This window comes from Phyllobates terribilis, unplaced genomic scaffold (assembly GCF_046119375.1).
Source record: "Phyllobates terribilis strain yellow unplaced genomic scaffold, ASM4611937v1 Scaffold_3__8_contigs__length_932513732, whole genome shotgun sequence".
Classification (NCBI taxonomy): Eukaryota; Metazoa; Chordata; class Amphibia; order Anura; family Dendrobatidae; genus Phyllobates; species Phyllobates terribilis.
This window is the reverse complement of record NW_027362763.1, coordinates 484,575,949-484,597,591: the sequence shown is the minus strand read 5'-3', so window position 1 is coordinate 484,597,591 and position 21,643 is coordinate 484,575,949. Positions and strand designations below refer to the sequence as shown.

At 46.5% G+C, this 21,643-nt stretch overlaps 1 protein-coding gene across 2 annotated transcripts in view; it reads left to right on the top strand.

Annotated features, from left to right (window-relative positions):
• ZUP1 (zinc finger containing ubiquitin peptidase 1) overlaps positions 1-21,643 on the top strand; it is a 53,019-nt gene that overhangs the window by 10,804 nt on the left and 20,572 nt on the right. For both annotated transcript variants that reach the window (XM_073675907.1, XM_073675909.1), the window contains 4 exons: positions 15,065-15,171; positions 15,622-15,790; positions 19,801-19,989; positions 20,731-20,899. In XM_073675907.1, the coding sequence (XP_073532008.1) occupies positions 15,065-15,171; positions 15,622-15,790; positions 19,801-19,989; positions 20,731-20,899 (634 nt within the window). The remainder of the gene's footprint in view (positions 1-15,064; positions 15,172-15,621; positions 15,791-19,800; positions 19,990-20,730; positions 20,900-21,643) is intronic.

Below are 21,643 nucleotides of genomic sequence, written 5' to 3'. Positions count from 1 at the left end.
GGTTAAATCACATAAGGTGCTGATAGTGCATATAATAATGTAAAGAAAGTGAGGCTCATCCACCAAACACCATACGCGTGTTTCACCAATGCTGCGCCTGATGAGGTGCCCCCGAGGTAAGAAACCAGCAGAAATTCCCTACAAATGACCCATTTTAGAAATTACACCCATCAAGGAATTAATGAGTTGATTGGAGGGCCATCTTGAACTCAACAGGTTCCACACAGATCATGGAGTTAATCTTCTCTTGAGTACACCGATACCCCACATGTGGCTGAAAACTACTGTTTGGGCGCACATCATGGCTTGGAAGGGAAGGAGCACCATTTGGTTCTTGGAGCACAATTTTTGCTGGAATAGATTGTGGCCGCCTTGTCACATTTGCAGAGCTCCTGTCATGCCAAAACAGCAGATCTCCCACAAGTGACCCCATTTTGGAAACTACACATACATTTAGTAATAAATCTAGGGATGTAGTGAACATTTTGAACCCACAGGTAATTCATGGAATTTCACAAAATCTATAATATTGGGCTGTGAAAATTAAATAATATAAAGACATGAAGAAACTAGAGCAAGTTCAGAGAAGAGCGACCAGAATGGTGATCTGTCTGCAAACCATGTCTTATCAGGAACGTTTGGAGGATTTGGGAATGCTTAGCTTGCAAAAGAGAAGACTGAGGGGAGACTTAATAGCGGTCTACAAATATGTCAAGGGCTGTCACACTGTATCAGCTTTATTCTCATTTGCACAAAGAAAGAGTAGAAACAATGAGATGAAACTGAATGGGAGAAGATACAGATTAGATATTAGAAAAAACTTTTTGACTGTGAGGATGATTAACGAGTGGAACTGGTTGCCACAAGAGGTGGGGAGTTCTCCTTCAATGGAAGTCTTCAAACAGAGGCTGGACAGATATCTGTCTGAGATGTTGTAGTGAATCCTGCATTGAGCAGGGGGTTGGACCAGATGACCCTGGAGGTCCCTTCTAACTCTACCTTTCTATGATTCTATTAAGCACAGTATCACAAATAATAGGCTTAGATTCACTGGCAAAACAGCTCTGCATCACACATGGTAGTGCTACTTATTCAATATATCTAAGTCTACCTGAATTAGATTGGGGCTTCGTGGCAATTTTGGCCACAACACTGGTCTTGCTGCCAAAGATCGCCACGTGTAGCTGCTACATTGCAGTGCAATGCAAGTGGATGGGGGTTGCATTGCGACTCCCTACGGTAACACAAGCAAATGCAACAAATCGGACCCAGATTGATCTTTTCCAACTTCCCGACTTGCTTGTTGTGGTCCTAATGCCCTAGTGGTCACTATGTGACCCCCCCCCCATTCATTTGTATTGCACTGCTATGTAGCAAGTACACATAGCGATCTCTGGCTGTAAGACCAGTGTATCTCCAGACTTATTGTAGGATTAGAAATACATTGGCGCAGCAATTGCAAGACTGTAACCATGGACACTGATTCTGATTTGATTGTGTGGACTGTAGTGCATACAACAGGGTTCCCCAACTCCTGACCTCAAGGCCCACCAACACATCATGTTTTCAGGATTTCCTTAGTGTTGCTCAGGTGATAATTACATCACCTGCACAGGCATTAATTCCATCACCTGTGTAATAGTAAGGAAATCCTGAAAGCATGACCTGTTGGTGGGCCTTGAGGACTGGAGTTGGGGAACCCTGGCATACAAGACTGGAGCACACACACCTGAAATCTGGGGGCGTGTTAGACTGAGATGCCAATATTTAGGATGGCTGCTCTCTTGAATTGTTCTCTCATGTATTATGATTAACAGGGTTCTCCAAAAATTTGATAAAAATGGCCCACTACGTAATTAAAATGGCAGTCTGTCCTAGTCATGTTTCAGGTGGGGCTGTAGAGTGAAGAAATGCTGCTCCCTATACCTGTGTCTTAACTGACAAGATCATGAGCACACATACCAGAGCTGCTCAAGAAGTGTGCGACAGAAGAAATAAATCTTCTCCTCGGCTGACTGGGCACAAAGGATTTTTTGCTTCAGATTCAGTCCTTTGTGCTCAGTCAGCTGAGGAGCAGATTTATTTCTTCTTCTGACACACTCCTCGATGGCTAATGGATACAGCTTAAGATACAGCTTCTGTCAGTTGAGACAGGTTTCGAGGGCAGTGTTTGCTCAGACTATAACCTGTTCTGACAGGTGTGTAGAACTGGCTGCAGTTTGAATTACATGACCTGGCCATTTTATCAAATTCTTGGAAACCCCCTTTAGCGATGATGGGTCATCGTTATAGGGTTAAACACCAATCCTTTTGTTCTTCTAGAACATAAGCCACCTCCAGACTTATCTGGCAATGATTTTCTCTTTCCTCATTGAAAACACAATGAATGTTTTGCCAAGCTTTTAAGTGTATAGGGGAGTCAGACAAGAAAACTGCTTGTTTGTCCAACTGCTGTCTGAGGTGTATGTGCATCTTATCTCACCCCATAGAAGTTGTCTAATGAAAACAGCCCCTTACCAGATGCCCTTCCAGAGCATATGGATGTCAGAGTGGGGTCTCCACTTTGGAGCTCTCTCTTTTAGCCAAAATGAATAGTGGCTCCTATTTTTATGGGCTCAAATATTTTATGTTTTTTACATGGACATCCTTTGACATGCCTTGCAGCTTATCATGTCATGGATTTCCCTAACCGTACTGTAACAAAGATGGTTTCCATATCTTACAGTGATAATGGCTATAAAAATCCCCCAAAACATGCAATAACCAAATATTTAAGTTAAGAAACGTAGGTCTGGACATTAATTTGTACTTATCGAAAGGTGTATATACAGTTATATGAAAAAGTTTGGGCACCCCTATTAATCTTAAGCTTAATGTTTTATAAAAATTGGTGTTTTTGCAACAACTATTTCAGTTTGATATATGTAATAACTGTTGGACACAGTAATGTTTCTGCTTTGAAATTAGGTTTATTGTACTAACAAAAAATGTGCAATCTGCATCCAAACAAAATTTGACAGGTGCATAAGTATGGGCACCCTTATCATTTTCTTGTTTTAAATATTCCTACCTACTTTTTACTGACTTACTAAAGCCCTTTTTTGGTTTTGTAACCTCATTGAGCTTTGAACTTCATAGCCAGGTGTATGCAATCATGAGAAAAGCTACTTAAAGTGGCCAATTGCAAGTTGTTCTCCTGTTTGAATCTCTTCTGAAGAGTGGCATCATGGGCTCCTCAAAACAACTGTCAAATGATCTGAAAACAAAGATTAATCAACATAGTTGTTCAGGGGAATGATATTAAAAGCTGTCTCAGAGGTTTAACCTGTCAGTTTCCACTGTGAGGAACATAGTAAGTAAATGGAAGAACACAGGGACAGTTCTTGTTAAGGCCAGAAGTGGCAGGCAAAGAAAAACATCAGAAAAGCAGAGAAGAAGAATGGTGAGATCAGTCAAGGACAATCCTCAGACCACCTCCAGAGAGCTGCAGCATCAACTTGCTGCAGATGGTGTCACTGTGCATCGGTCAACTATACAATGCACTTTGCACAAGGAGAAGCTGTATGGGAGAGTGATGCGAAAGAAGCCGTTTCTGCAAGCACGCCACAAACAGAGTCGGCCGAGGTATGCAAAAGCACATTTGGAGAAGCCAATTTCTTTTTGGAAGAAGGTCCTGTGGACTGATAAAACCAAGATTGAGTTGTTTGGTCATACAAAAAGGCGTTATGCATGGCGGCAAAAAAACACAGCATTCCAAGAAAAACACTTGCTACCCACAGTAAAATTTGGTGGAGGTTCCATCATGCTTTGGGGCTGTGTGGCCAATGTCGGCACCGAGAATCTTGTTAAAGTTGAGGGACGCATGGATTCCACTCAGTATCAGCAGATTCTTGACAATAATGTTCAAGAATCAGTGACAAAGTGGAAGTTACGCAGGGGATGGATCGTTCAGCAAGACAATGATCCAAAACACCGCTCCAAATCTACTCAGGCATTCATGCAGAGGAACAATTACAATGTTCTGGAATGGCCATCCCAGTCCCCAGACCTGAATATTATTGAACATCTGTGGGATCATTTGAAGAGGGCTGTCCATACTCGGCGACCATCAAACTTAACTGAACTGGAATAGTTTTGTAAAGAGGAATGGTCAAAAATACCTTCATCCGGGATCCAGCAAATCATTAAAAGCTACAGGAAGCGTTATTTTTGCAAAAGGAGGATCTACTAAATATTAATGTCACTTTTCTGGTGAGGTGCCTGACGCGCCCCTGGGTCTGCTGCTTCGCGCGGCATCGCGCGCACGGGGGAGCTTACCCGGAGCCGGATCTGTTGAGGGTTGTAGTCTCGTGGCGGTGACCCGGTCCGTGCCCAGGGAGTCAGACTAAGTGGCGTTGTATTAGCGGTAGGTGTTGGACGACTACGCCACCCGTTGAATGCAGCGAAGGAGCTGCCGCTGCAGGGCAGACCGCTGAGGCCGGTGGTAGGATTGTGCAGCGTGATAGTATCACCCCCAACGGGAGGGGTATGGCCTCAGGGCAGCCGACGTGGATGATGGGGAAGCAGGAATCACTCAGAGACAATGCGGTGTAGTTCAGGGTCTTTACTGGTAATAAAGATAGACCCTCCCAGAGTACTGGCTAGCGGTTGGGGCCTGGTCAGTCCTTGAGCAGATGGGATCTCCCCTGGCCAGGCGGAGTTGTAGGCCTCCCAAACTGACTGTACTCTTCTGGCTACCTTGCTAGAGGCGGGTATAAGTAGCCCACGTCCCTGAGTGTACCGTTTGGTGCTCACCCGTATGGCCGGTGACTCGGGGCCTTCTAGTGGCGTCCGCTCCACGACGGCGGTGCTGGTCCCACGCGTATGACCGTGCCTTCGGGTTTCTTGGCCAGAGGACCTGAAATCCCCTACCGGGCGGTTTCTGCTGCTGGGTAAAGATTAGTCCCCACAGCCTCGGACTCCGGGTCCGGTGATAGCTTCTCAGTCAGGGCGAGCTCTGCAGCTGCCAGCCCCTGACTCCGTATAGCACTGCTCCCACAGAGCTCCTGATGTTCCTTTCCTATATCTGCTTCTCTTCTCTGTCTCTACTTCTTCTCTACTCACTAACCCTGCCTCAGCCCTAGGTTTATATAGGGGAAGTTCTTCCCCTCCCAGGACTGGGCAGGAGGTGTGGCATGCATAGGATCCCTGACCAAGAGACCTCCCACCTGCTCTCAGACATAACATTGCTGTTACTGTGGAAACCAGACCCCTGGGGTGCCACATTCCCCCCTAGTGAAATTTAGTACTCCGGGACTAAACACATTTAGAAAAACATAATAAGGTATAAACAATAATAATACAATAAGAAAAACACATAAAGATGGTTACGGCGTGTCCGCAACCGGGTGCAATTTTGAAGAAAAGCAAGGTGTCCATTTCACCAAAACAGGGAGACGTAACCAGGTAGGGGTCTGTCCTGCCCCGAGTCCTTAACAGTCTTTAGTCCATTCCTAGGTTACGCTCCAACTAATTGTACAAGGATTCCCGGTAAATCCACCAAGGACTCCTAAAAATAACTAGAAACACATAATTATTTACAAGTAACAGACAGGTGACCTCAATAAAACAATTTAAACACTTCAAATCCTCCAACGTGCGGGTAACTGGCCTCTAGTGGCCCTAGTGGACCTACGGAGCTGACTGTCTGGCCCTGAACTACAGGGTGTAGGAGCTGTCAAGGGTAAACTGGGCAGCTGTTTACGGGCTCTTTGGCTCACTAGGGGTACGGCAGGCTCACTATGAGCAGAGGGTTGATCCTCCTGTTCTGCTTGTGTGGAGTCTGCTGCCTCCTGGACCGGCTGCTCTTCCAGCTCTACCTGTTGCTCCGTAGGCACTTGGGATGCTGGTTGGAGGAACGTGAGGACGGGTACCACAACTGCACCATTGACTTGAGTCCAGGACCGAGGGAAGTCTCCGAGCACAGTACTAACCATATCTTCCCTTTCCTCTACGGGTCGAGGGTCTTCTTGCTCTCCTTCTGGGTTCCGTAGCTGTTCGGGACACTTCTTCAGGTGATCCCGGGATACAATGGCTGTGGTTTCCCCTCCGTCTTTACTGATGGTACAAACCTTCGGGTTGTCGTGGCTTGAGGGCAGTACAGTGTACGGGTCCTTCTCCCACTGGTCGTCCAACTTGTGGAGCCGTCTCTTCCTCTTCAAGACCTGCTCTCCGGGTACCAGGGGAACAGCGGGAGCATACTGGTTGTAAGTTTTCTCTTGTCTTTCCTTAGCGAGACAGAGACTTCGCTCCACGCTCTCCTGTACTCTCCGGTACTGCTGCTGCCTCTCTGTGTCCCAGTCTGCTTCCGGTGAAGTGTCCTCGGGTGTCAGGACTCCCATCTCCAGGTCAACAGGTAGCTTACCAGGCCTTGCCCTCATTAGGTAAGCCGGGGTACAGTTGGTGGAACCTACAGGGATGTAGTTGTATAGGTCCACCAGGTCGGGCAGCTTTTCAGGCCACAGACTGCGTTCTTCCAGGGGCAACGTTTTCAGAAGATCCATTACCACCTGGTTCATTTTCTCACAAAGTCCATTAGTCTGCGGATGGTAGGGTGTCGTCCTTATCTTCCGGCAGCCATACAGATTGCAGAATTCCTGGAAGACCTCCGCTTCAAAGGCAGGTCCCTGATCCGTCAGCACTTGGTCCGGGTACCCGTGTGGACGGCAGAAATGCTGCTGGAAGGCTCTAGCTGCCGTTTGAGCTGTTAAGTCCTTAACGGGGACGACAACCAAGAACCGGGAGTAATGATCCACAATGGTTAACGCGTAGACGTAGCCACTTCTGCTTGGGGTCAGTTTTACATGATCCAAGGCTACCAGTTCCAACGGCTGCTTGGTGACGATGGACTGAAGGGGGGTCTTCTGGCTCTTGGCCTTCCGGGACTGGCCTATCAGGAGGTCCTGCATAGGAGCTGCCTTTTTGGTGAAACCGGGGATGAATCTGCGGTAATAGCCTACCAACCCGAGGAACTGCCGCACTTCCTTTACACTGGAGGGACTTGGCCATTCCTTAATTGCGGTGATCTTATCAGGGTCGGGAGCCACTCTGTCAGCGCTCACCACGTGTCCCAGGTACTGCACCTTTGGTTTTAGGAGGTGACACTTGGAGGGTTTTACCTTTAGGCTGTAGTTTGCCAGAGCTTCGAACACTTCCGCCAAGTGTTTCAGGTGGTCCTCATAAGTCTTGGACTATACGATGACATCGTCCAGGTACAACAGGACCGTCTCGAAGTTTTTGTGGCCCAGACAGCACTCCATTAATCGTTGAAAGGTTCCTGGTGCGTTACAGAGTCCGAACGGCATGCAGGTAAACTCGCTAAGTCCCATCGGGGTGGTGAATGCGGTCTTCTCCCGGTCCGCCTCTGCTACAGGAACCTGCCAGTACCCACTAGTGAGATCCAAGGTAGAGAAGAAGTTAGCAGATCTTAAAGCAGCCAAAGACTCCTCTATCCTTGGTAAGGGGTACGCATCCTTGTGTGTGATACGGTTGATTTTCCGGTAATCTATACACATCCTCATGGTGTTGTCTTTCTTTTTGACTAAGACTAGTGGAGCTGCCCAGGGGCTACAGCTATCCCTGATCACCCCAGCCTCCTTCATGTCCCTAAGCATCCCCTTGGCGTGTTGGTAGTGTGCAGGGGGTACGGGTCGATACCTCTCTTTTATGGGAAGATGGTCTCCCGTGGGGATGCGGTGTTCTACCCCCTTGACTCGCCCGAAGTCTAACGGGTGTTTACTAAACACTCTCTCGTACTCTTGAACCACCCGATAGACTCCCTGTCTCTGGTGTGAGGGAGTGGAGTCAGTACCCAAATGTAGTTGCTGACACCAGTCCTCCATTGTTTCCTTAGAGCCGTTACCTTCCTCCGGGGAAGATGGAGGCAAGGGTTCTACGGACTGTATGGAATTTTGATTGATGGTATACAATTTGGCTAGCGTGGCATACCGGGGCAGGTACACTTCCCTCTTCCCGATATTTATTATGCGAACGGGCACCCTCCCATGGCGTACATTGACCACCCCCCGTGCTGTCAAAATGGTGGGCCTACTGTCTGAGTAAACTGGTTCTACCATTGCCTGGTAATCTCTACCTCTCAGACCAATAGCTGCCCGGCACCAAATCATCATTTCACTTTTTGGGGGCATGGCAATAGGGAAAGGGTCACACATTCTTACGCTACCAATCTCACCACCGGAGAGTTCTATCTGTTGCCGTCGCATCAGTGCCCGGATCTCTTTCTGGAGCACTCGCTGCTGGCCGGAGCTGGCGTTCTTGGCAACCTGCTGTAAAAGGAAAATCACCTCTGCAAGACCATTTTCAATTACATTAGTTCCTAGAGTTATCTTTGGGTGACTCTCGTGCTTGTCAATGTCTACAATGATCAGTCCCTGTGCCGCCAGTTCAACTCTACCGATTTTAATGGTCACCTCTTTAAATCCAATCTGTGGCACGGGCTGACCATTGCTGGCGATGATACTCAAATCGTCGTCAGGGTAGCGGGTGATATCCGAGTCATTCCAGTACTGCTTGAAGAGCACGTACGGGATAGTGGTAACCTGTGACCCGGTGTCCAGTAGGGCACTCATAGGGATGCCATCCAGTACTACAGGCAAGACTGGACGTCCTCCCACATATTTGTCGCGCCAGTTCGATGGGCCTGATGATCTTTTTCCTGGGGTTTGGCCCTCTACCCCAGGTTGTGCCAGTTTAAAGGACAGTACCTTGCCATATGTCCGGGTTGATTGCAGCGGCGGCAGATGGGTTGTCCGTCCTCGTTGTATCGGTCGCTGGGTCTTCCTCTGGCCGGTGGGGTCCTCCTTGGTCGACGCCACGGGATGTCCTCCGGTCCGGATGCCAGCTGGATCTTCCCTGGAGTGGAAACCTGTAAAGACTGCACAGTTCGGGTTAGCGCGGCAACGCTTTTAGCTAGCTCTTGGACCTGATGGTGCAGGTCTGGAGCCGGGTCATTGTTCAAAGCCTGCGCATCAGCTCCCACAGGCCCTGCCGACAAGGGCGCCGCCTCCTGGTGGTAAGTGGTAGTGGGGCGTCTGTGGGTCACAACGCCACCTGGTGCCGGTTCTCGGAGCACCCGGATGGCTCTGTCCTTGAACTGTGCAAATCCCAGATGAGGGTCCTGTAAGGCCATTGCCCGCAACTGGGTTCGGTGGGCATTGCAATATAAACCCTCTATAAATTGTTCAGTCAACAGCCTGTCCTCGTCTCCCACGCCGTCAGGGTCGGTCTGCTTAATGGCTCTCAGGGCCTCTTGTAGGTTCAGGGCATAGTCCCTTATACTCTCCTATGCTCACTGCTTGCACCCGTAGAATCTAAGCTTGATCTCGGCTGAGGTGCGGGTATCAAAGGTGTCAACCTCCCTTTGGGCTGCCCCGGTTAATTGGGCCACCAGGATGCTCACTTTTTGCTCTTCTGTGAGGGGATACACCTGGAAGAGGCTATCCAGCTTTTCTCTAAAGTCATGCAGGGTATGGGACTCCCCTGAGTACTGGGGTAGCCAGGCCGCTCCCGGGATATAGGGCATGGTGAAAGGCATGACTGCAGCAGCGGTGGCGCTGGCGGGGGTTGAGGCAGTGAAGCTCTCCTCCGTATCCGACATCTTCCTCCCCCCTAGTGGACCGTGGCCTACCTTGCGATGATCCTCTTCCGTAGGCCGCGGCTCCGCAGTGGATCGTCAGGGTTGAGGACCTTCCGTCGCGCTCCTGTGACGTCGGTGTCTGCTGGGCTCCTTCCAGGACCTTACGCAACGTCCGGACGTGAGGCGGGGCTTCAGTTCTCGCGCGCTTTCGGAGTCCACGCCCCTCTTCTTCCCGCGCGGCGTCTTCAAGATGGCGTCCAACGGCGGGAAAACTCCACGGATGGCGGGAAGAAGGCAGAAGATGGCGCCGGATGGCGGGAAAACTTCGCGGATGGCGGGAAGAAGGTAGAAGATGGTGCCGGATGGCGGGAATCTTCACCACTGGTAAGTTTGAACAGTCTTTTTCAGGCACGCAGTACCCGGTGGTTGCGGGCACGAGATCCTGCCGACTACGCCAAAAGTTGACGCGCCCCTGGGTCTGCTGCTTCGCGCGGCATCGCGTGCACGGGGGAGCTTACCCGGAGCCGGATCTGTTGAGGGTTGTAGTCTCGTGGCGGTGACCCGGTCCGTGCCCAGGGAGTCAGACTAAGTGGCGTTGTATTAGCGGTAGGTGTTGGACGACTACGCCACCCGTTGAATGCAGTGAAGGAGCTGCCGCTGCAGGGCAGACCGCTGAGGCCGGTGGTAGGATTGTGCAGCGTGATAGTATCACCCCCAACGGGAGGGGTATGGCCTCAGGGCAGCCGACGTGGATGATGGGGAAGCAGGAATCACTCAGAGACGATGCGGTGTAGTTCAGGGTCTTTACTGGTGATAAAGATAGACCCTCCCGGAGTACTGGCTAGCGATTGGGGCCTGGTCAGTCCTTGAGCAGATAGGATCTCCCCTGGCCAGGCGGAGTTGTAGGCCTCCCAAACTGACTGTACTCTTCTGGCTACCTTGCTAGAGGCGGGTATAAGTAGCCCACGTCCCTGAGTGTACCGTTTGGTGCTCACCCGTATGGCCGGTGACTCGGGGCCTTCTAGTGGCGTCCGCTCCACGACGGCGGTGCTGGTCCCACGCGTATGACCGTGCCTTCGGGTTTCTTGGCCAGAGGTTTGAAATCCCCTGCCGGGCGGTTTCTGCTGCTGGGTAAAGATTAGTCCCCACAGCCTCGGACTCCGGGTCCGGTGATAGCTTCTCAGTCAGGGCGAGCTCTGCAGCTGCCAGCCCCTGACTCCGTATAGCACTGCTCCCACAGAGCTCCTGATGTTCCTTTCCTATATCTGCTTCTCTTCTCTGTCTCTACTTCTTCTCTACTCACTAACCCTGCCTCAGCCCTAGGTTTATATAGGGGAAGTTCTTCCCCTCCCAGGACTGGGCAGGAGGTGTGGCATGCATAGGATCCCTGACCAAGAGACCTCCCACCTGCTCTCAGACATAACATTGCTGTTACTGTGGAAACCAGACCCCTGGGGTGCCACATGCCCATACTTATGCACCTGTCAAATTTTGTTTGAATGCAGATTGCACATTTTCTTTTAGTACAATAAACCTCATTTCAAGGCAGAAACATTACTGTGTCCAACAGTTATTACATATATCAAACTGAAATAGCTGTTGCAAAAACACCAATTTTTATAAAACATTAAGCTTAAGATTAATAGGGGTGCCCAAACTTTTTCATATAACTGTAGGTGAGCTGAAATACACCTTAATGAGCGCCAAATGGCTATGGACAAGCCGATCAGTTTTGTAGTCTGTTTAAGCAGGCCAGCAGGCCAACAAATACTATGAGAACAGAATAATTGTTAATATGCTCATTCTCTCCCCAAACCACATCATGTTATCGGCAGCACCTCACTTGTTTACGCTGGGAAGTTGATTACTAGAGATGAGCGGTGTTCGACTAGAACTGTTCGCCAATCTCAAATTCGAGCTGTTTTGGGCGGAGTTCGAGTTGTTCGACGAACCCGAACGATTTGCAAAAAATTCGGCTGTTCGAGGTTATGTTCGATAACTGTTCGTGCACCAAAAGCGTGTCCTGCATGTCTGGTGCTATTTAGAGCACCAATCATGCAGGGATTGTCTGCCACTCACTGTAATGCCACAGCCATGGTGGTTGTGGCATTACAGTGATTGCCCAAATCGATGGGAACAGTGCCAACAGTGAAACATGAAAAGCCGGCAATTCAGCAGCGGCATACACCGGTACCCGACAATTTAGAACCGAAAGAATAGAGCTTCACACATAGATTAGATAGATATAAACATGTCAGCCACATATATACGAAGTACAGTGAAAGTGCTGCTTACTGTACTTGTCATTTAGCGTAAAGGATTTATCAAAAAAAATAAGTGTTTTCATGCACCGTCTCTTTAAGAAAGCCGGCTGGCAATTCAGCAGCTGTACCCGACAATTTAGAATAGAAGGAATAGAGAATCACACATAGATTAGATAGATAGAAACATGTCAGTCACATATATAAGAAGTACAGTGATAGTGTTGGTTACTGTACTTGTCATTTAGTATTAAAATAAAGATTTATTATTAAAAAAATTGGCGTGGGGTTCCCCTTAATTTTAGGCTCTAGCGGAGGTTAAGCAGACAGCTGGGGCAGATGTTTGAAGCCTGGGAAGGGGTTAATACCCACGGAGCTTCCCAGGCTGCTAATATCAGCCCCCAGCTGAATACCTAGCCTTTACTAGCTATTAAAATGGGGGACCCCCCCCAAAAAAATGACGTGGGGTCCCCCCTAATTTAATAGCTAGCAAAGGCTAGGCAGACAGCTGGGGGCTGATATTAATAGCCCAGGAAGGGAGCCATGAATATTGGCCCCCTCCCAGGCTAGAAACACCAGCCGTCAGCCGCCCCAGAAATGGCGCATTCATAGGATGCGCCAATTCTGGCACTTAGCCTCGCTCTTCCACGCTGCCCTGGTGCGGTGGCAGGGGGTAATAGGGCTGGGGTTGATGTCAGCTTATAATGCCAGCTGACATCAAGCCCAGGTTAGTAATGGAGAGGCGTCTATAAGACACCCCCATTACTAACCCCATAGTCAAAGTTAAAAGAAAACACAACACCCAGAATAAAGTCCTTTAATTGAAATAAAGACACAATTCTTTATTGTTCTAAATTAAACCATACTTACCATCACGCCCATTCCAGCTGAAGCCAACGATCTCCTGTAATAAAAATAAAATAATAAAGCAACCTCATCCTTACCTTTCCATGGTTCCCACGACAGCTTCAGCTCTGCTACATCGAGATGACAGGCTGGACCGCAGCAGAACGCCGCCATCCAGCCTGTCATCCCGCAGACACTGAGAAGCGCAGGCTTGCTTGCGCTCCACATTGTCTCTCTGTGACGGCATCCAGATGAGCCGAGGTCATGTCCAATGAACTCGGCTCACCTCATGCACGTCACTGACAGCGTGGGAAAATTCTCCTGCACTCAGCGCTTCAGCGTGAGAATTCTCACACTGAAGCGCTGAGTGCAGGAGAATTCTCCCACGCTGTCAGTGACGTGCAGGAGGTGAGCTGAGTTCATTGGACATGAGCTCACCTTATGCACATCACTGACAGCGTGGGAAAATTCTCCTGCACTCAGCGCTTCAGCGTGGGAGAATTCTCACGCTGAAGCGCTGAGTGCAGGAGAATTCTCCCACGCTGTCAGTGACGTGCAGGAGGTGAGCTGAGTTCATTGGACATGAGCTCACCTTATGCACGTCACTGACAGCGTGGGAGAATTCTCCTGCACTCAGCGCTTCAGCGTGAGAATTTTCCCACGCTGTCAGTGACGTGCATGAGGTGCGCCGAGTTCATTGGACATGAACTAGTCTCATCTTTATGCCGTCACAGCCAGACACTGCAGAGCGCAAGCATGCCTGCGCTTCTCAGTGTCTGCGGGATGACAGGCTGGATGGCAGCGTTTTGCTGCGGTCCAGCCTGTCATCTCGATGTAGCAGAGCTGAAGCTGTCGTGGGAACCATGGAAAGGTAAGGATGATGTTGCTTTAATATTTTTCTTTTATTGCAGGAGATCGTTGGCTTCAGCTGGAATGGGCGTGATGGTAAGTATGGTTTAATTTAGAACAATAAAGGATTGTGTCTTTATTTCAATTAAAGGACTTTATTCTGGGTGTTTGTGTTTTCTTTTAACTTTGACTATGGGGTTAGTAATGGGGGTGTCTTATAGACGCCTCTCCATTACTAACCTGGGCTTGATGTCAGCTGGCATTATAAGCTGACATCAACCCCAGCCATATTACCCCCTGCCACCGCTACAGGGCAGCGTGGAAGAGCGAGGCTAAGTGCCAGAATTGGCGCATCCTATGAATGCGCCATTTCTGGGGCTGCTGACGGCTGGTGTTTCTAGCCTGGGAGGGGGCCAATATTCATGGCTCCCTTCCTGGGCTATTAATATCAGCCCCCAGCTGTCTGCCTAGCCTTTGCTAGCTATTAAATTAGGGGGGACCCCACGTCATTTTTTTGGGGGGGTCCCCCATTTTAATAGCTAGTAAAGGCTATGTATTCAGCTGGGGGCTCATATTAGTAGCCTGGGAAGCTCCGTGGGTATTACCCCCTTCCCAGGCTTCAAACATCTGCCCCAGCTGTCTGCTTAACCTCCGCTAGAGACTAAAATTAAGGGGAACCCCACGCCAATTTTTTTTTAATAATAAATCCTTTATTTTAATACTAAATGACAAGTACAGTAATCAACACTGTCACTGTACTACTTATATATGTGACTGACATGTTTCTATCTATCTAATCTATGTGTGAAGCTCTATTCTGTCTGTTATAAATTGTCGGGTACAGATGCTGAATTGCCGGCCGGCTTTTTTAAAGAGACGGTGCATGAAAACACTATTATTTTTTTTAATAAATCCTTTACACTAAATGACAAGTACAGTAAGCAACATTGTCACTGTACTTCATATATATGTGACGGACATGTTTCTATCTATCTAATCTATGTGTGAAGCTCTATTCCTTCTTGTCTAAATTGTCGGGTACCGGTGTATGCCGCTGCTGAATTGCCGGCCGGCTTTTTTAAAGAATGCGTCTTCTGAGCAGTTTGTCAGCTTTTGGACACCTTTGAAGGTGTTTTCTATGTGTTTTTGTTTGCCTGCCATTGGTTTTAACGGTGTTCGACGGTGTTCTAAGGTGTTCGACGAACAGTTCGACGAACAGTTCCTCGAACATCCCGGTGTTCGATGAACCGAACCGAACCCGAACACTACGGGGGTGGCTCAACACTATTGATTACCTTATCCAACAATTTGCAAGTTCATTGTCTGTAATTGATAAATGCATTACATACTCCCCCCCCCCTCCTATCAAGGGTGCATTTATTGATGACTAGATATTTTATAACTGTTAAATTGCTGGGTTTTTACTTGTATTTGGAAAGTTATGTGATAATCGTGCCATTTATTTTTTTTACAGTTAAGATCACTAGCGATGCAGTGTTAGCCAGGCAGCTGCAGGCTGAAGAAGATAGGAGAAGAGTCAAGGAGTCGGAGCGAGAGAAAGCAGAATTCCAGAAATTACAGGTACTTGGGCTTCCTTGGTCCTATAATATAATTACATCTGGTATATTTAATAATCTCTAAGTATTGTGCTAGTTATTTTATGTAGATGGGGTGAACAACGAATTTATAAACAAAATGGATTTATTCGCCTTTGTAATTTTTAAAGATCCATCTTTTATGTAAGTAACAGTCTTGGAAGTCAGTTATTGCAGATCACTCATTTTAAAACTTAAATTTGGTTTAGCTGTAGAATTTTACGATGGAAACGATGAAACCTCTCAAAATATTTGAAGCATGCCTTGATGAATTTAGAGAAGATGTCAGAAATTCTTAGTAAATAGGCTAACGTGCTTGGGTTTCAAAAAGTTGTAATTTACATTTTTTTTATTTATTTATTTTACAATGGTAATGTTTTTTCATTCGAATACTATGTACATGGTGGTATATATTTTTTTTTCCTTTATGCACTAGAGACAATTTGGCCTAGACGATTCAGGAGGATATCGACAGCAGTCCGTGCAGAATCTAGAAAGGGCGGTTGCAAGAGGACGAATGCATCCTATTGAATTTCACATGCATAAAGCTGAAATGATGGAAACTTTAGCAACGGGTGTAGATGATGGCAGAACAAAGACTTCAGGTTGGTCCTGGTAATTCTGGTATGTATTTGAATGGAGCCACAATAATTCTTCCATAGTCTTATAGACATGAATACATTTTCTGCTCTACAACTCAAAAAAAAAAGTGTCGTGCTCCATCAGATTCCATATGTATGGAGTTATACGCCCCTAGAATCACTGTTTATGGGGGTTAATACCTCCTTCCACACTAAGTTGGGTAAATCTTATATGCTTTACCATGTGTGAATGAGCCCTTATTGTAGTTTTATAAATTGGTTTTGGAGTACATAAGAAAAGGAAACACAAACGTCATAGAATATGTGATAGTACAAGACCAATATTCTTTTAATATATGTTAAGTGACAAGCTGTTCACAGCACCTACATTACATGAGCGAATGGTGATTAGTAGGTGGAGTGGGAGGGTGAGATGGAAGCAAATACGATGGCCCCTAATGATTATCAGTGGGTAAAATTCATATCCACTAGTTGCTGTAAATCAGAATTTTCCCAGGCTATTTTGTGAGGTTGTCATGGTGGGTGGTTCATTGCTAGTCCCAAAGAGTAGTCACATGAGAGGTCCAATGGCGTATTAGCAGTTTGAAGCTTCTTTAGTACAAAGTGGAGCAGGGAGTTTTGGGTTAGCATAGGTCTTCAAGAGTAAAGAAAGGCTGGGACAGTAGACATATAGAGGGCGCAGTTGCAAGTGCTTCTCACTAAATTAGATCATCGAAAAGTAAATTTATTTCAGTTCTACAATACAAAAAGTGAAATTCATATATTATATGGAGTCATTTCAAACAGAGTGATCTATTTCAAGTGTTTATTTCTGTTAATGTTGATGATTATGGCTTACAGCAAATGAAAACACAGAAGTCATTATCTCAGTAAATTAGAATAATTAACAAAAAACACCTGCAAAGGCTTCCAATAATTTTGAAAAGGTCCCTTAGTCTGTTTCAGTAGGCTCCACAATCATGGGGAAGACTGCTGACTTGACCGATGTCCAGAAGGCAGTCAATGACAAGGAGGGTAAGCCACAAAAGGTCATTGCTAAAGAAGCTGGCTGTTCACAGAGTGCTGTATCCAAGCATATTAATGGAAAGTTGAGTGGAAGGAAAAAGTGTGGTAGAAAAAGGTGCGCAAGCAACCGGGATAACCGCAGCCTTGAAAGGATTGTTAAGAAAAGGCCATTCAAAAATTTGAGGGAGATTCACAAGGAGTGGACTGCTGCTGGAATCATTGCTTCAAGAGCTATCACACACAGACGTATCCTGGACATGGGCTACAAGTGTCGCATTCCTTGTGTCAAGCCACTCATGACGAGTAGACAACGCCAGAAGCGTCTTAACTGGGCCAAGGAGAAAAAGACCTGGACTGTTGCTCAGTGGTCCAAGGTGGTGTTTTCTGATGAAAGTACATTTCTCCTTCCCCCATGACGGCACCACGGAGAGAGGGGATCCGCCCTTCAAGGACAGGAAACCTACAGATAAAAAGGGCGGTGCCTCTCTCCCGCATCAGTTGGTTTCCTGTCCTTGATGGGATCCTACAGTCCGGCATACCTGCGGGGTGCCAGAAGACATTCCAGTAGGACATGGTGACCATGTAAAGGTCTTGTCATACAATGGAGTAGCTTTATCTTACATAAACCATTATGGAGGAACTCTGCCAAGATCCCTATTGACACTTATGTCTAATCAGTTCAGATGGCGAAGTCTCACCTTTTATCTTTAACAGCACCTCATATAAAGAGAAAGAGAATTGCAAGTGGACCTTTTTAGCCGTGAACTACTGGAACAGTGTCCAACCTTCATTGAATAAGCAAGGAATGTGAAAGTGAGTTTGGATCTAGGCCCATTTTCAGTCCAAAGATGGCACCCTGGGATGTGAATCCAGTGCTTACGGCTGTAACAAGCCTTTGCTTGAACCCATAGATTCAGGGTCTTCACAATAAAGACTATTATCCCGGTGGCCCTGACTTCAGCATGGTAAGTTATGACATTCAAGCTTTGTCGGTTAATCCTTTGTTTATACAGATCCTAGAAGATGGGTCGGTTCCGGAGCTACCTGATCTTCTGAAGATGGCTTCCAATTTCCATAGAAGTCAGGAAATTATGCACCCTACTTTCTGTGCTAATCCAGGGAATCCATGGCAGAACAATAAGAAACCTCCTGGGCGGAGAAGGCCGGGGGTACGATAGAGCAGATATGTAGAGCGGCAACCTGATCTTCCCCCTCTACCTTCTTTAACCTCTGCCGGCTAGTCTTAACCTCTTTTTCGGACCTTGCTTTCGGGAGAAGGGTTCTGAAAGCTGTGGCCCCCCCCCCAATGAGTCACTTCTCTGTAATTCTCTCCGTGGTGCCGTCATGGGGGAAGGAGAAAGACGTAGTTACTTACCGGTAACAGAATTTCTCAGAGCCCATGACGGCACCCGTACATTCCCTCCCTTCACGTGTGGGTGCGCACACTTATTAGTTAATTATTGTAGCCACGTGGTGTTTCTGATGAGGTCTTAAATTGTAAAATTTTTTGTTACTAACCTGGTGGTCCTCTCATGCTCTGTAAACAACTGATGCGGGAGAGAGGCACCGCCCTTTTTATCTGTAGGTTTCCTGTCCTTGAAGGGCGGATCCCCTCTCTCCGTGGTGCCGTCATGGGCTCTGAGAAATTCTGTTACCGGTAAGTAACTACGTCTTTTGCATTTCATTTGGAAATCAAGGTCCCAGAGTCTGGAGGAAGAGTGGAGAGGCCACAAGCCAAGCTGCTTGAGGTCTAGTGTGAAGTTTCCACAATCAGTGATGGTTTGGGGAGCCATGTCATCTGCTGGTGTAGGTCCACTGTGTTTTATCAAGACCAAAGTCAGTGCAGCCATCTACCAGGAAATTTTATAGCACTTCATGCTTCCCTCTGCTGATAAGCTTTTTGGAGAAGGAAATTTCATTCTCCAGCAGGACTTGGCACCTGTCCACACTGCCAAAAGTGCCAATACCTGGTTTAAAAACAACAGTATCACTGTGCTTGATTGGCCAGCAAACTCGCCTGACCTTAACCCCATAGAGAATCTATGGAGTATTGTCAAGAGGAAGATGAGAGACAGTAGACCGAACAATGCAGACGAGCTAAAAGCTGCTATCAAAGCAACCTGGGCTTCCATAACACCTCAGCCGTGTCACAGGCTGATCGCCTCTATGCCACGCCGCATTGATGCAGTAATTGATACAAAAGGAGCCCCGACCAAGTATTGAGTGCATTTACTGAACATACATTTCAGTGGGCCAACATTTCGGATTTTAAAAACATTTTTCAAGCTGTTGTTATAAAGTATTCTAATTTACTGAGATAATGACTTTTGTGTTTTCATTGGTTGTACGCCATAATCATCAACATTAACAGAAGTAAACACTTGAAATAGATCACTCTGTTTGTAATGACTCTATATCATATATGAGTTTCACTTTTTGTATTGAAGAACTGAAATAAATTAACTTTTTGATGATTTTCTAATTTAGTGAGAAGCACTTGTATTAGGGGATGGTCAGAGCAAACCAACTGACCTGCATGATACAAAACAAGACTAATGGGCACAGGCTAGGAATGGTATCTGCACAGGGAAGGATCCTTTGCAATCCGTACCATCTTACAACATGTCATCTGAGGTTTTGTAGGGTAGTCGGCCCTGGACCTGCAAAGCTGAGCAGAAGCACTCGAAGATGTTTTGGCTTTCAGCTGTAATGGTTGCGTGTGGCAGGTACTCGGGTGAGAAATGAAGTGATTCCTGTACTAAGGAGGCTGTCTCACTAGGACAATCCTTTTTAGCATATATAGTCATTATAGAGTGTCAGCTATAGAAAATACGTCTGACTGTACACATTTTCTTTGTTGATCTTCTCTTTTATCACATTTGATTGCCAGGGTTCATGATTTTATTTTACGATAAACTTGTAGAGCAAGTCCTTTCAGCTCTGCTATGGATTACATGCATTTGAATAGATACAGGTTGATGATTTTGTCTCTGATCTTCTTTCCTAAGGAGTTTCGGAAGCTTTACGCCGATATTACAGCATTGCTAGCCCGGAAGTGCATCGTGTCTGGCTTTGTTCTCCTTTGGACCACTTCAGCAGTTCAGGTGGAGACAAGGGCTGGGGCTGCGGCTTTCGAAACTTTCAGATGCTTCTTTCTTCGGTTTTGTTGAGTGACACATACGGGGACTTCTTACAAGGTATTTTACTTGTCTGCTACAATAATATAATAGGCTGCATTTTTCATATATCCAGGGCTGTAAAGTGCATACATAGGTGCAGCAAAGGAATGTCTTGTTAAGCGGGACTCCTCTCTTTTGCTGTGCTGGTTTGTGTATTGCTGTGTTTGAGTAAAGGTGGCTATACAGAATAAAGGGGTTTTCCTCTACTAGGATATTCATTGGATAGGTCATCAACTTCAAAGTAGTTGGGTTCCCACTTCTGGCACCGCCACCGATCAGATATTACCAGCTACGGCATTCATACGAATAGGAGCTGATCTGCAGTACCTGCGAGCGGCCGATAATCAGTGTGCAGGAGCTGGTATCACCTGACCCTGCAAGTGCCCGATGTTGGACACCCCCCCCCCACAAGCTGATATTAATGAACTGTCCTATCGATAGATCATCGATATCCTAGTAGTGGAAAAGCCCTTTAATAGCTGTGGCTGAACCCTCCATTGGCCAACGTCTTTTTCTCTTATCTCCCCTATACAAGATCTTATGGAGTGTGCATGTGTTCTAAGGGTAGAGAGGGTAAACTGCTATCAGACATCTGTCATCAACTTATCTCCTTTTAGACTGCTTGGTACTCCTTAACCAATATCTGTTAAATGAACTGCTAATACACAATACAATACCTACAATGTCAGCTGTGTAACATCTCATAAAAGAAATTCTGATGATAAGCTTATGCTCTGGTGTTTACTGTTATTGTTCTAGATCATAAGTACATCCCCTGTATCCCTAAGATTCAGGCATTGATTGAAGACGCTTGGAAGGAAGGTTTTGATCCTCAAGGTGCCTCTCATTTCAATGGTAAACTCCAAGGCACCAGAGCTTGGATTGGGGCATCTGAAATATATTGCCTTCTAACGTCTTTGAGGCTAAAGTAAGTGACATTATTTATGTATGTGCAGGGTTTTATCACATATGGAGCTATGGAGCACTTTATTTGGATCTAGAGGAAGTTGTAAAAACAAATAGAAACTTTTTTTTGAGCATCTGTTTTGCTGTTTTAGAATACCTAACAATATTAACGTTTTATAGGGATGTTCCAATTAGGAAAGTGGACTCTAAATGCTGTAAAATACCTAAATTACCAAACACAGCGGGTACAACGATGGCTCCCTACCACTATTCATGGTTCAGTGTTTTGGTTACAGCATGTATAGGACTACGATGTGCGCTATCAACGTGACATCACCGCTGCAGCCGAAACATTGAGACCGGTCCAGCAGCAAACAGCCATCGATAGACCCAGGAACGGTGAGTACCTGCTGTATTTGTTGTTTTAGGCATTCTACAGCATTTGGCGTCCACTTTTCTGAAAGTGGAAAACCCCTTTACGGGTTTACCCCTATTCTCTAAGCCTTTAATGCCTCTTTGTTACAAACACTGTACCTACAGATGCTGGCCGAAATGCCTACAGGGGGGAAAATAAGTATTTAATACACTGCAGATTTTGTTTTCCTACCTACAAAGAATGGAGAGGTCTGTAATATTTATCTTAGGTATTTTTCAACTGTGAGAGACAAAATCTAAAAAAAAATCCAGAAAATCACATTGTATGATTTTTACATAATTAATTTGCATTTTATTGCATGAAATAAGTATTTGATACAATAGAAAAACA